Genomic DNA, 12,422 nt, shown 5'->3' with positions numbered 1-12,422 from the left:
TGCTGGGGGCGCGGAGGGGACGGTGGGGACCCAGGGGGATGCTGGGGCACTGGAAGGGATATTGGGGGCCCAGGGGGATTGTAGGGACCTGGAAGAGATGCTTGGGGCCTAAGGGGATGGTGGGGGCCTGGAGCGGATGGTGAGGGGCTGGTGGGGGAGCAGGGGGCCTGAAATGCAGGTGTGGAGAATCAAAGGTGAGAATTTGAGGCCCACGCCAGCAGGACGGAAATGGGGGGTGTCTGAGTGGGGACGTGGTAGGGGTGACATGTCCGGGTCTGAGCATGTTAGAGAAAAGGTTCTGTGAACGCCAACCTACCCCGTCAGTCTGGAAGGGAAGAACGCAGGCTCGCTGCTACAGGAGCCTGGCAGATGACATGTATGCGGAGCATGGGCAGGGGAGTACGTCTCATACATGGGCAAGCACAAGAAGGAGCGATTAAGACCTGTCATCTCCCTGAGGGAGAAGCAGATAGATGCATCCTGTAGTCCTGCAGCTGGGGGGAGATGCCTGACTCAGTTCTGGAGCTCTGTGTTTACAGCTCTGAGTTGGTGGCCGTGCCTTGTAAAATCTGGATGCCACGTTATGTCGTTCCTGAACAAAGGGGCACTCTGGGTGAGGACGAGGGGTAGATGTCGCCCCTTTATTAAGTGAGGAAGATGCTACCCTGTTTACCTTTGCGGGTGGGGTAAGGGAGTTGTCCCAGTTGGGACTCTGAGCTTTGGAGAGGGGCTTGAGGGGGACTCTTCCCACGTAACCTAAAGCTTACCCAGACGGAGAGCAGGGAGGACGGCAGGGGGGGAAAGGCAGAGGAGGGGGGGACTGGGAGGAGGGTGAGTTTGGGAGTGTCTGGGTTCTGGGCTGAGCACACCAGTGAGGTGGGCTGGTGGAGCAGCGCGAAGGGCTGTGTGATGCTGTGTGTGCTGGGCTGCCTTCCCAGGCGGCCTCGCTGTGCCCGGGGTGGTCCAGGTGTGGAATTCCTCACAGGTGTGGCCAGTGAGTTCACAGCTGAGGGAGAGGGAGGCCGTGGGCATGTCGTTCCTGCTCTGGCCCTCCCCTTCATCTTGTTCACTGCGTCTGTTGGGAAAGCGCCACAAAAGGTGTGGTAGGAAGCGTGCTGACCACAGGTTTCTCCGCTTGCTTTTTCCTGGAATCCTCAAACCCGAGGGCTGTTCTCACAGTCCTCACGTGTAGCACCTTAGTGAGAAGTGTTTCGTTTCTGCTTCATTCCTCTTTCCTTGTCCTTCTCTCCTTGTGTTGTTTTTTTTTTTTTTAGGATTTTATTTATTTATTTGACAGAGAAACAGTGAGACAGGGAACACAAGCAGGGGGAGTACAAGAGGGAGGAGCAGGCTTCCCGCGGAGCAGGGATTCCCAACTCGGGGCTCGATCCCAGGACCCTGGGACCATGACCTGAACCAAAGGCAGATGCTTAACGACCGAGCCAGCCAGGCGCCTCAGTGTCCTCCTCTCTTTGAATTCTAGCATATTTCAGAGCTGCTGTTGTCCTTCGGTCTTCAGTCATTTGAGTGGTGGGTAAACAGGCCCAGAGAGTGAAGGAACTTTCCATGGTTGTAAAGCACGTGGCAGAGCGGAGCTCCTCAGACCCTGCAGTGCCACACTCCATCGCTCTGGAGCATGTGTGTCTCATCTCGCTTGGAGCTCGGGAGTCCCCCGGGGCACAGGCTCTTGTTAGTAGAGACTCAGCCTCTAGCTGCAGCAAGCTCCCCAACGCTGGACAGTGGTGAACAACACAGGCCCTGACTCTCTCTGCGGGTTGGACACACTTTGTGGTGGTCGGGTGGCTGAATGGCAGGAGGGTCCCTCCAGCGGGGAGGACGAGGGTCAGGCTGGCTCCAGGTGCTGACCAAGCACATGGAGCATGGTCCAGGGTGGGGCCGAGGCACCCAGCCTCCGATCTCGCTCTTGGACTGGGAAACACCAGAAACTGTGGGTAGTATTCCCCGTTCTGAGAGTAGAGACCTTCCCACCCTCCACAGTCCGAATGACTTCGGGGGCCCCGTGGCACAACGGCCCTGGCGGGTCTGTGCGGAAGAACTCCTGGGTCACACTCCGAATGACTTCGGGGGCCCCATGGCACAACGGCCCTGGCGGGTCTGTGCGGGGGACCTCACATGTCTGTGCCAGTAGGGGTCCCAGGCCAGCAGGCCACAGGGGTCTGTGTTTGTTTCAGTGTTGGGTGGATGTCCCTCTTGCTGGGGAGAGAAGTCTGAGCAGGACACATCTGCTTTCTGGTTCCCTCTCTCCACTGAGAGACCTCGTCCCAGAGGAGAGGCCGCTGTGCTGCGTCTGTGCCCCAGGTGGTCGTAGGACGTGTGTGAAAGCTCTCAAGGAGGTAACTCGGTGTTGTGTTCAGCAGGTCTGAACTGTGGGTTGGCTGGCCCTTCAGAGCGCCCTCCTGAGGTCACACGGTGAGCCTGCTGTCTGCCGACTCCCCAGGCACTTGGATTCCGTGTAATTAGGAAGCTCCATGCCATGCAAGCTCTTTTCTTGTCTTGCCCAGCCTTGGTTGCTTGATGTGGCATCGTGGAGAAGTCTGGGTCTTTTAAATATAACTCAGTGAACAAATGCAGAGGGTTTCTGTGGACGCTGAGCTTCAGGAGCCAGGGACGATATCAGTGTTGGCACCTTGGTGCCTGCCGCCCCACATGGCCTGTGGGGCCTCGAAGCCATGGCCAGGATTCAGAGACTCCCACACTTCTCAGTATTGTAAGAGATAATTGCAGTGATTTGTTCTCCCGTGTTTACAAACAAGGTTATGCCATAACCGTGTGTGCGCATAGCGTGGCGGGGGGGGTGTGGAAGACAGGCCCCAGCTGGACCTCTGCACACAAGTGCGGTGCACGAGGCATTCCCAAGTCTCGTTGTAGCCAAGTTCTCGTCACATACTTGTGGTTTGACCTTGCACGAGATTCTCCTCCTTTCCTGACTTTGTGGGCTTATCTGGTCAGTGAGAGGGGCGCACGTGGTATTCTGTCAGGATTGCCTCACATCCATCATGCCTGACTTCCCAAACGTTGTTAGCAAATGCAAAAGCCGTAGATGTGAACAGCATACCTTCACTACTTACAGCCGTGTGAAACCGTACGTACAGATACGTACGCGGAGCTAGATAATTACGTAGAACTTGATGAATTTGTGGGCCATGCAAGAAGGGAAAGGTCTGCCTGTAGGATTACTTCCTTTATGATGAAGATTTCGAGAGGAGAGTGTTAGCGTAGGAACATGAGAGGACTGTGTATTGGTGGGGCTGTCACAGCAGAAGTGGTGTTCTTGTGAAGGATCCTGGGGTGGCAGTCGCATCGAGCCGTGGACCCTGGTTCGGGTGGGGTGGGCCTCCATCCTGCCAGTCCCGGGTGGTGGGAGTCCCCGGTGTACTCAGCACCCCGAGCGGTCCTCCTGTCTGTGGTCCAAGTGTGCTGACACGCGCTAGCCCCACCCATCCGCTAACCTGTCCCTCTCCTCCAGAGGCAGGGTGGCCGTGGCCGTGGGGCAGACCAGCCCGGGAGCCAGATGAGCAGAGAGATCTGTGTGCACTCCTGGCCTTGCTCCTACTACTTAGAACCGGAGAAACGATGGGTTCCTGGAAAGCTTTCGTTAACTTCTCACTCCCTGAGATTTACAACTGATAAAACTGGGGAGGCCCTGGTCAGCCTCCCCCTGTCTAGTGTGATTGAGATCAAGAAGGAGGCTTCTCACTTTGTCTTCAGGTCTCTCACCGTCCTGGAGAAGGACCACCTCAAGCACTGGTTCAGCTCCTTGCAGCCCAGTCGGAACGCAGTCTTCAGCATCATCGAGCATTTCTGGAGAGAGCTGCTGCTGTCTCCATCAGAAGCACCGCTCCCTGTGACCAAGGGGAAGCAGCTGACTGGTCTGATGGCCCGTTCCCAGAAGTGCCTGGAAGAGACAGCCCGAGTCCTCCACCATCAGGGCAAGCAGCTGGACAGCATCACCAAGGGCCTGGACAAGATGGAATCTGACCTGGGTGTGGCTGACAGGTACAGGGGGCGTTTCGGACACACGGGTCACACCCCTGCCGTGCGCAGTGATGCCGGGTGGACGTTGGTGAGGGACACTTTCTGTGCCTGGTGCAGAGCTCCAGTCTTGTGTGAATAAGGAAGGCTACCTCATTTCATCCTGTGGGGGAAACAGGCCAAGGGGCCAGGTCACACACATGAAGTTGCTGTTCTGCACGGCTATGTGGCTGCAGGGTTTCAGCTGAAGCTCTTTGGCTCCAGGAGCTGCTGGCTCTGCTGCTATACCAGCCACTTCCAAACGAGGGACCCCCTCTAGTCTTCTAAATAGTGGGGGCCCCAAGGAGCTTTTGTTTATATGGCTGTGTGTGCTGACATTGCCGTATTTCTTTAAAAACTAAGAAATTAAAAAAGTATTTGTCCGTTGAAAAAGTGTGATAATGAACCCATGACCTAGTAACGGAAATAACTTTGTCAATGAGAAATAGCTTTGATGAAGCAGACATGTTTAGTGGGAAGAGTGCACCGTGTCAGAGATGGCCGGGTCCTCCACCTGCTTCTGCAGCCTGCCCCCCCACCGGGTTATCCTGTGTCCCGGGGCCTCCGGGCGCTCCCTGCACATGCAGGAGAGCGAGGGCAAAAAGCCGAGCAGCGCCGTGGTGCTGTTGTGAAGAAACAGACCCCCCCGGAGGGTCCCAAAGACCCCAGTTTGCCAAGCACTGCCCTGACTCTAAGCCGTGTGCAATGTGAAAGGGATTTTAGCGCCTGGGAGGGCTGCCTCAGAGCTCATGACAAGGTGGCGGCCTCTCGTGATGGGCCCTGAGCGTAGGCAACGCTATCTCACATCAGGGACACGTGGCCGCTGGTGCTGAGAACCCCTGGCCCCGAGTGACCCCAGTCTGCAGTTACCACCTGTGGCTATTTTGGGATATTCTTTCCTAAGTGCCTGCATGGTGAAAGACATAGTGCTGCAGGGAACAGCCCCAAATCTTACCCTTAAGAGGGGTGCCTGTGGTAACTGAGGTGGAAGGTGCTCAGACCTCTGTGAGTTTTGGTTCTGGGAACATAGCAGTTTCTGCCCTTCCGTGCCATCATGGGGTGGGGGAGGTCATGGGACTGAGTGGTGGGCAGGAGTGATGTAGGTCACTTCCAGGCCTGGTCTCTGAAAACCTCCCACCCCATCTGTGTGCTGTCTTCCCCTCACCTGCTGGTGGCATGCAGAGAATCCTCCCCAGGACTCAGACGTGAGCTGGAGTTTGGGTCGCCACACGGCATCCCAGAGCAGGCCCGACCCCAGCCCTCCACTGGGGGGCTATGTCAACATTAAAATAATAAAAATCTAGGTTTCGATGATCAGGTTAATAAGAATTAAAAAAAAAAAGAATTAAAGGAAGAATACACAGTACCAGCTGGAGGGTAGTGAATAAGCACTTTCACACACTGCTATTTGGGAATGTCTGTTGGTTAATCCTTTCAGAGAACAATCTGGCAATTTAGAAATGTTCTTTTAACAAAAGGCCAAGTGATGGGGCCCCTGGGTGGCTCAGTCGTTGGTCGTCTGCCTTTGGCTGGGGTCTCGAGTCCCACATCGGGCTCCCTGCTCAGCGAGAAGCCTGCTTCTTCCTCTCCCGCTCCCCCTGGTCATGTTCCCTCTCTCGCTGTGTTTCTTTCTGTTCAATAAATAAAATCTTAAAAAAAACAAAAAAAACACCACAAAAGTGAGAAGATGAACCTGAGGCTAGAGAAAATGCTTGTAGTATCCACTTGTATTCTCACCCGGGGATTCATACCCAGCTAGGTAGAGAGCTCATATGCCAGAATGAGAAAAAGCCAGTTCGGTAGAAAAATGGGCAGGGCCATTGATTGGAGTGTAGGGTCGGCTGCCATCATGGAGATCCTCAGATCCTGCGGCTTACAGAAGCTGGGAGGCTATTTCCCCCACACAGAGGTGCAGGGGAAGGTCGGCGTCCTGGGCAGGTCGAAGGCTCCGCTCTGGGTCACGCCCCGGGGCCCCGTGTTGGCTCCGTGGCTGCGTCAGAAGCTGTTGGCAGCACTCTTCCCAGCCACTGGGAAGGGGGCACAGGGAGGCCAGGGCACACGGCCTTGTTTTTAAGCAGATGAGCCCAGCCCATGAAAGGGAGGTACTGGCACCCCAGTAATTAGAGAAAGGTAAATTGAACCAACAAGTACAGATGTGGGACAACACCGACTGACGGTCAGGGTGTGGGTCTGGACGAGACGTCTTGTGTCGCTGTCACTGATGGGACCTGGCTCAGCCCCTGGCAAGACCTAGCTAAGCCGAAGGTGCACAGACCCCATGACGAAGCCCAGCATGTGTGGATGGGCACATTCACTGAGGCAGCTGTAGTCAGTTGATCCTCAAGGGGATGCAGTAATTAGTCACTACTATGCAGTTTTTGGAAAGAGGTGAGGTCCAGAGCCGACGGCCAAGGAAGAATTCTTGAGATGTCTTCAGTGCAAAATGGTGGTTTTATTAAAACACGGGGACGGACCCGTGGGCGGAAAGAGCTGCTGCTGGGGGGTATGAGGAGCAGATGATGCTGTACTTTGGGGTGGGGTGGGGAGTAAAGGGAGGTTCCAAAAGGATCTTCATCTACTAAGGACGACATGGGTTACCAGAGCCCTTGCTATTGTCAGACCAAGGTGGTTTTTCCTTGTAGCCAGGCATTAACAGTAACGCAGTATTTGTCAGTAGGCTGCAGGGTAGAAGGACAAAAAATTTTATCTACCTTTCCTTCTGCCTTTGTTTCCCACATCACTGCCAACTCAGATTCAAGACACCAATTCCTGTTAGATCTGCACGGACTGACTTGGATCCACCTTAAAGCAATGTTAATAACACAAAACCAAGTTGAAGGTAGATGTGTACAAAAGCAACATTTATAAGAGTTTTTAAATGGGCAAAGTAGCAAAAATGTAGGGAGCACTGAACTGCGAAAGCCCAAGCTGGAGGGGCATGCACAGGGCCACACGTGCCGCGGTTCCACAGCGAGCTCCCACAGAGCCGCCAACGGGTGCTCCTTGTGGGGGTCTCCTGGCTCTTGGGGGTCGTTGGCACAGGTGTTCGGTGAGCATGTGATGCGGTTCTGCCTTTCAGTTTTAAAGTGTGTTCCTTCTGGAACGCCCGTTGTCTGGTTACCGGCCGTCCTGGATTGATCTTCTGATAGCGTTCTCATTTTTCTCCTTGTCTTTTTGTTCTACTATTTCTTGAGTTTCATCTTCCTCCTACCCTTCCATTTTTGTGATATTTTTAATTTCTAAGATTTATTTTTTAATTTCCAAATGTTTCTTTTGAATAGCAGCAGCCTGTTGTTGCTTTGTGGGTTACTGTCCTCTTATCTCTCAGGATTTTCTGGAAAGCGCCTTGCAGGAAGGGCCTGGGGTGTGCCTCCCGGCTTGGGGGAGGCCTCTGCTCCCATTTCCTGCTCGCAGCTCACCACGCCCCCTGCAGTGGTGACCAGACGGAGGTGGGGCCTAGCAGCACCAGGTGGGTTCTCGTTAAATGAACTTCCAGTCTGTTGGGGTTTGAGGCCCAACTTCATGCCTGTTTTCAGAGGTCCCTGGAATTGTCTTTTTCCACACAGAGGGTTCTGAGGCAGGGATAACTAGATTCTGGGGTGGCTGGGCCAGGCGGTGGCCCTTGGCCACTGAAGACAAGTGGGGATGGTCACCATAATGGACAGCAGAGCCAAAGCCGTGATCAGAATAGTCTGACTCCGAGAGACCTGTGCTCCTGGAGGAGAAGTAGATGGGCAGTTGACCCAGTTCTTTTTTTTTTTTTTTAAGATTTTATTTATTTATTTGACAGAGAAAGGCATAGCAAGAGAAGGAACACGAGCGGGGAGAGGGACAGGGAGCCCGATGCGGGGCTCAATCCCAGGACCCCAGGATCACCCAGGTGCCCCAGTTGACCCAGTTCATACTTTGGCCGGGTCAAGTGAGCAAGCCTCTAACTTGAATTAAAAAGCAGTCACGGCCCCTGAATCAGCTCCCAGACTTGAAGACCGAGTTTGCAGGTTCGAAACCCCTTGAATGATGGGGAAGCTGGAAGGACCCCAGTTTGCTCCTAAAAGTGTACACCTTTGGGAGCCCCTGGGTGGCTCAGTTGGCTAAGCATCTGCCTTCGGCTTAGGTCATGATCCCAGGGTCCTGTGATCAAGCCCCACCTCAGGCTCCTTGCTCTGTGGGGAGCCCGCTTCTCCCTCTCCTCCCCACTTGTACTCTCTCACTGTCTCTCCTTCTCACTCTCAAATAAATAAATAAAAGCTTAATTAATTAATTAATTAATTAAAGTTTACACCTTTGTTCTTTCTCCCAGCCTTCCCCCACGGGACTTGTGGCATTCAACCAGGGTGGCCGTGCACTGGAGAGCAGGAAGCCACCAGACTTTTTGGGACCCCTGGATGCTGGAACTGACCCGATGGCAGCAGACCAGAGTAGGGGCTTCTGGGGGTCAAGGGATCAGTGGAGTTCTAACTGAGGTCTGCCTCGTAGTGTCACAGTGGGCCCAGTAGGCCCCGAACCCATCCCAGTCCTGGAGCACATCATCCAGCAGCAGGCAGAATCGCACACTGATTCTCTGACCTGTGTAGTGAGGGCTGTTCTGGTGGCCAAGCCAAGTGGGAGCCTCTGGACTGCCTAGAATAGTAAACTCTTCTTGGAGGGATTTCTGAGATCAGTGCCCCCATCAAGGACTGGAAGGGTGCATGGATAGTGAGCCCTGCATCATCTGCACTCAGCTCACTCACTCGACGGTGCAGAACAAAGATGGATTGTCTTAAACTTACCAGGTGGTACTCTTAATTGCAGTTGCTGTTCCCGATGCTTGAGCAAATGAACACATCCTCTGGAACATTCTATGCAGTGGTCTGTCTGGCAAATGCTCTTAGGAAGGACCACCAGATCAGCTTGCTTTCAGCCGCCAGCAGTGCATTGTATCGTCCCACCTCAGGGGTATACCAGCTCTCCAGCCCTGTGTCATGCTTTATGTCACAGGGCCCTTGACTGTCTCTCCCTTCACAGGATAGCATGCTGGCCCATTACATGGGGGATACCATGCGGACTGGCTCAAGTAAGAAGTAGCAGCTACTCTAGATGCACTGGAAAGATGTTTGCTTGTCAGAGGTGGGAAAGAAATCTGACAGAAATTAAGGACTTTCATCCTCATTGAAATTTCTAGGGATCCAGTGGAGTGGGGCTTGCTGAAGTATCTTTTTTATGGTGAAGGATAGATTTTGCATCTGGCTCTTCCTACAACCAAAAGGAAGACACACTTGAGGTGTCTGGGTGGCTCAGTTGGTTAAGCGTCCAACTCTTGGTTTCAGCTCAGGTCATGATCTCAGGGTCATGAGATTGAGCCCCACATCATGCTCTATACCCAGTTGGAAGTCTGCTTGAGATTCTTTCCCTCTCCCTCCCCCCTCTGCTCTTCCTCCCCACTCACACACATGCTTGTGCACGTGCTTTCTCTCTCTCTCTCTTTCTCTGTCTCAAATAAATAAATAAATAAAATTTAAAAAAGAAAAAACTAAAAGGAGACATGGCGCCTAGTGAGCCCCTTAGCATTTTGGAAGCGACATACTCTTCATTTGGGTGTGCTACTCTGGCCAGTTACCAAGTGACTTAAAAAGTTGCTAGTTTTGAGTGGGGTCCAGAATAAGAAGGCTCTGTAGCAGGTCCAGGTGCCACCTGGGCCACATGATCCAGCAGATCCAGTGGCGCTCCAAGTATCTGTGGTAGACAACGGTGCTCTTTGGAGCCCTTGCGGGACCTTTATAGGGAGTCACAGTGTAGGATTTCAGAACAGAGCCCTGCTACAGGAGATCAGGCTCCAGCAGGCCCTGAAAGCATAGGCTAGGTCACATGGCCCCCACTCCTGCCATACCGCCTTCTCTCTCCCAGCCTGCAGCGAGGGCACATTCCCTACCTGGGGAACACCCTACAGTCAGTTGACTGAGGAGGAAAATTGTGGAGCCTGGTTTACAGATGGTTTTGTGCAATATGCAGGCATCAGAAATCCCACTCAGAAATCCTTCCAGTGGGCTGAACTTCAAGCCATGCACCTGAAAATTCATTGTGTTGGAAAGGCAGTCTTGTGCATAAAGTCTTTTGACGCACTCTCAGCCTCATAAGAATGGGTTTTAGGCCTGGAACACATAGCCTGTACCAGACTTATCCCCTAGCAGGGAAATGGCTTTCCCTGTTACAAGCTCAACCGGTGCTCTTTTGTTCTACAGAAGCATGCACCCGGGCCCTCTTCGTGGCCACACCCTCGACTCCTCCTCGGGATACCAGCATCCCAGGGCCTGACTGCATCTCTCGTGCCTGTGGCCCAGACCTGGCTGGGTGCAGGCCTAAAAGATTTAAAGTGTATCGGTTTTTCTTTCATCATTTGCCTTTGGTGTCATATCTGATTCATTGCCAAATCCAAAGTCACAGAGGTTAACTCTTTTTTAGCCTTTCTGTTTAGGTCTGTGATCCACTTGCAGTTCATGGCATGAGAAATGGGCCCAACTTCTTTTCTTTTTATGTGGATATCCAGTGGTCTCAGCAATATTTCAATTCACTGTTTCCCTGTTGAATTGTCTTGTTGTCCTTGTTGGAGACCGGCTGACCCTACACGTAAAGGCTTGTTTCTAGACTGAGTTCTATCATTGATCCACGTGTGGACCCTATGGCAGTACCACACCATCTTCATTTCCATAGCTTTGTAGTAAGCTTTGCACTCAGGTAGTGGGAGTCAGCTAACTTTATTCTTCTTTTTCAAGATCGTTGGCTATTCTGGGTCCCTTGCATTTCTATCTGAATTTCAGGATTAACTGGCCGGTTTCTGCACAAGAGCCAGCTGGGATTTTGATAGAAATTGGACTGAACCTGGAGCAGTTTTGCCATCCTAGCAATGTAGTTATTAGTGTGGTGTAAAAACACTTGAATCTGTTTTATTTTTTGTGTTACTTGTTACCTCTGTTGCTCATTTCTTACCCCCCACCGCCTCCTGTAGGTTACCTGAATATTATTTCAGAATTCCATTGTGACTTACCTACACTGTTGTGAATGTATGTCCTTACATATATTCTTCATCGGACACTCTAGGTATTACGTTGTATATGCATAATTGGTCACAGTGTGCTGGTGTTGACTTTTTTTTTTTTTTAAAGATTTTATTTATTTGTTTGACAGAGAGACACAGCGAGAGAGGGAACACAAGCAGGGGAGTGGGAGAGGGAAAAGCAGGCTTCCCGCAGAGCAGGGAGCCCAATACAGGGCTCGATCCCAGGACGCTAGAATCATGACCTGAGCCAAAGGCAGCCGCTTAATGACTGAGCCACCCAGGCACCCCTGGTGTTGACATTTTACCCAGTTGAGTGGTGTGTAGAAACCTAACCACTGTCTTTATGTCTGTTTACCCTACCAGATTCATATAATCCTCTGTAAGTTAATTATCTTAACTTCATTTACCTATTTGAGAACCACATCAATTTTGTAATTTTTACTTCAAGTGCCATACATATTTTAGCCAGCTCAAAAGAAAAAAGCAAGTGCATTTTATTTCCCTATATTTGTACTCTTTCTGTTTCTCTACCCTCCTTCTTCATGTTCTAGGATTCCTGCCCTTATCAGTTCCTTTCTGATTCATTGACTTCTTCGAGACATTCTTTTAGGGCAGCAATTTCTTTGTGGGTTTTCTTCCTCCGAGAATAACTCAATTTCCTCTTTATTCCTGAAGAAAAGTTTCACTCATTGTGGAATTTTGAACTGACAGTTCTTTTCTTTGAGCACTGAAAACATTGTGCCACTTCTTTCTGGCTCCATGGTTTCTGACAAGAAGTGCGCTGCCATTCAAATTGGTTTTCTCCTATAGGTGAGGTCTCTAGTGCCGCTGTCAAGATCTTTTCTTTGTTTAACATAACTTCACGGTAATTTCTTTGGTTTTATGCTGTGGGTTCTGATTAGGTTTTTTTTTTTTTTTTTAACTCTATCTTATTTATGTCTTTTTGCCTAACTTGGGAAATGTTCAGCCATTATTTGTTTGAGTACTTTTCCAGCCCAACACTCTTTCTCTTCTCCTGCTGGAGTGGTGGTGATGAGTGTTCAGTCTTTTGTTTTGGACCCTTGGGTTTGTTGTCATTGTTGTTTTTAGTATTTTCTCTCTGTTGTTCAGATTGGGTAATTTCTGTTCTTTGATCTTTAATTTCACAGATTCCTTTATCTGTCATCTCAGGCTGCAGTCTACGTCTACCCATTTTTTTTATCGGTTATTGTATTTCTAAGTTCAAAAATTTCCGGATACTTTATTGTGTCTTCTGTTTCTCTGCTAAGACTTTGTGTTTTTTTATTTATTTCCAGCATGTCCATAATTGCTTGTGGAAATACTTTTATGTTGGTGCTTTAGAATTCTTGTCCAGTAA

The 12,422-nt window shown here is 51.2% G+C and overlaps 1 protein-coding gene across 1 annotated transcript in view; it reads left to right on the top strand.

The window, feature by feature from the left end:
- LOC141371998 (synaptosomal-associated protein 47-like) overlaps positions 1–10,323 on the top strand; it is a 10,892-nt gene extending 569 nt beyond the window's left edge. The window contains exons 2-5 of the mRNA XM_073890461.1: positions 3,488–4,017; positions 7,361–7,501; positions 9,037–9,138; positions 10,251–10,323. Coding sequence (XP_073746562.1) covers positions 3,488–4,017; positions 7,361–7,501; positions 9,037–9,138; positions 10,251–10,323 — 846 coding nt within the window. The remainder of the gene's footprint in view (positions 1–3,487; positions 4,018–7,360; positions 7,502–9,036; positions 9,139–10,250) is intronic.
- The last annotated feature ends 2,099 nt before the right edge of the window (positions 10,324–12,422 follow it).

Source organism: Callorhinus ursinus, unplaced genomic scaffold (assembly GCF_003265705.2).
Source record: "Callorhinus ursinus isolate GAN/ISIS: 27379988/994484 unplaced genomic scaffold, GSC_fseal_2.0 scaffold254, whole genome shotgun sequence".
In the NCBI taxonomy this organism is placed as follows: Eukaryota; Metazoa; Chordata; class Mammalia; order Carnivora; family Otariidae; genus Callorhinus; species Callorhinus ursinus.
This window is presented reverse-complemented; position numbering and strand designations above follow the sequence as displayed.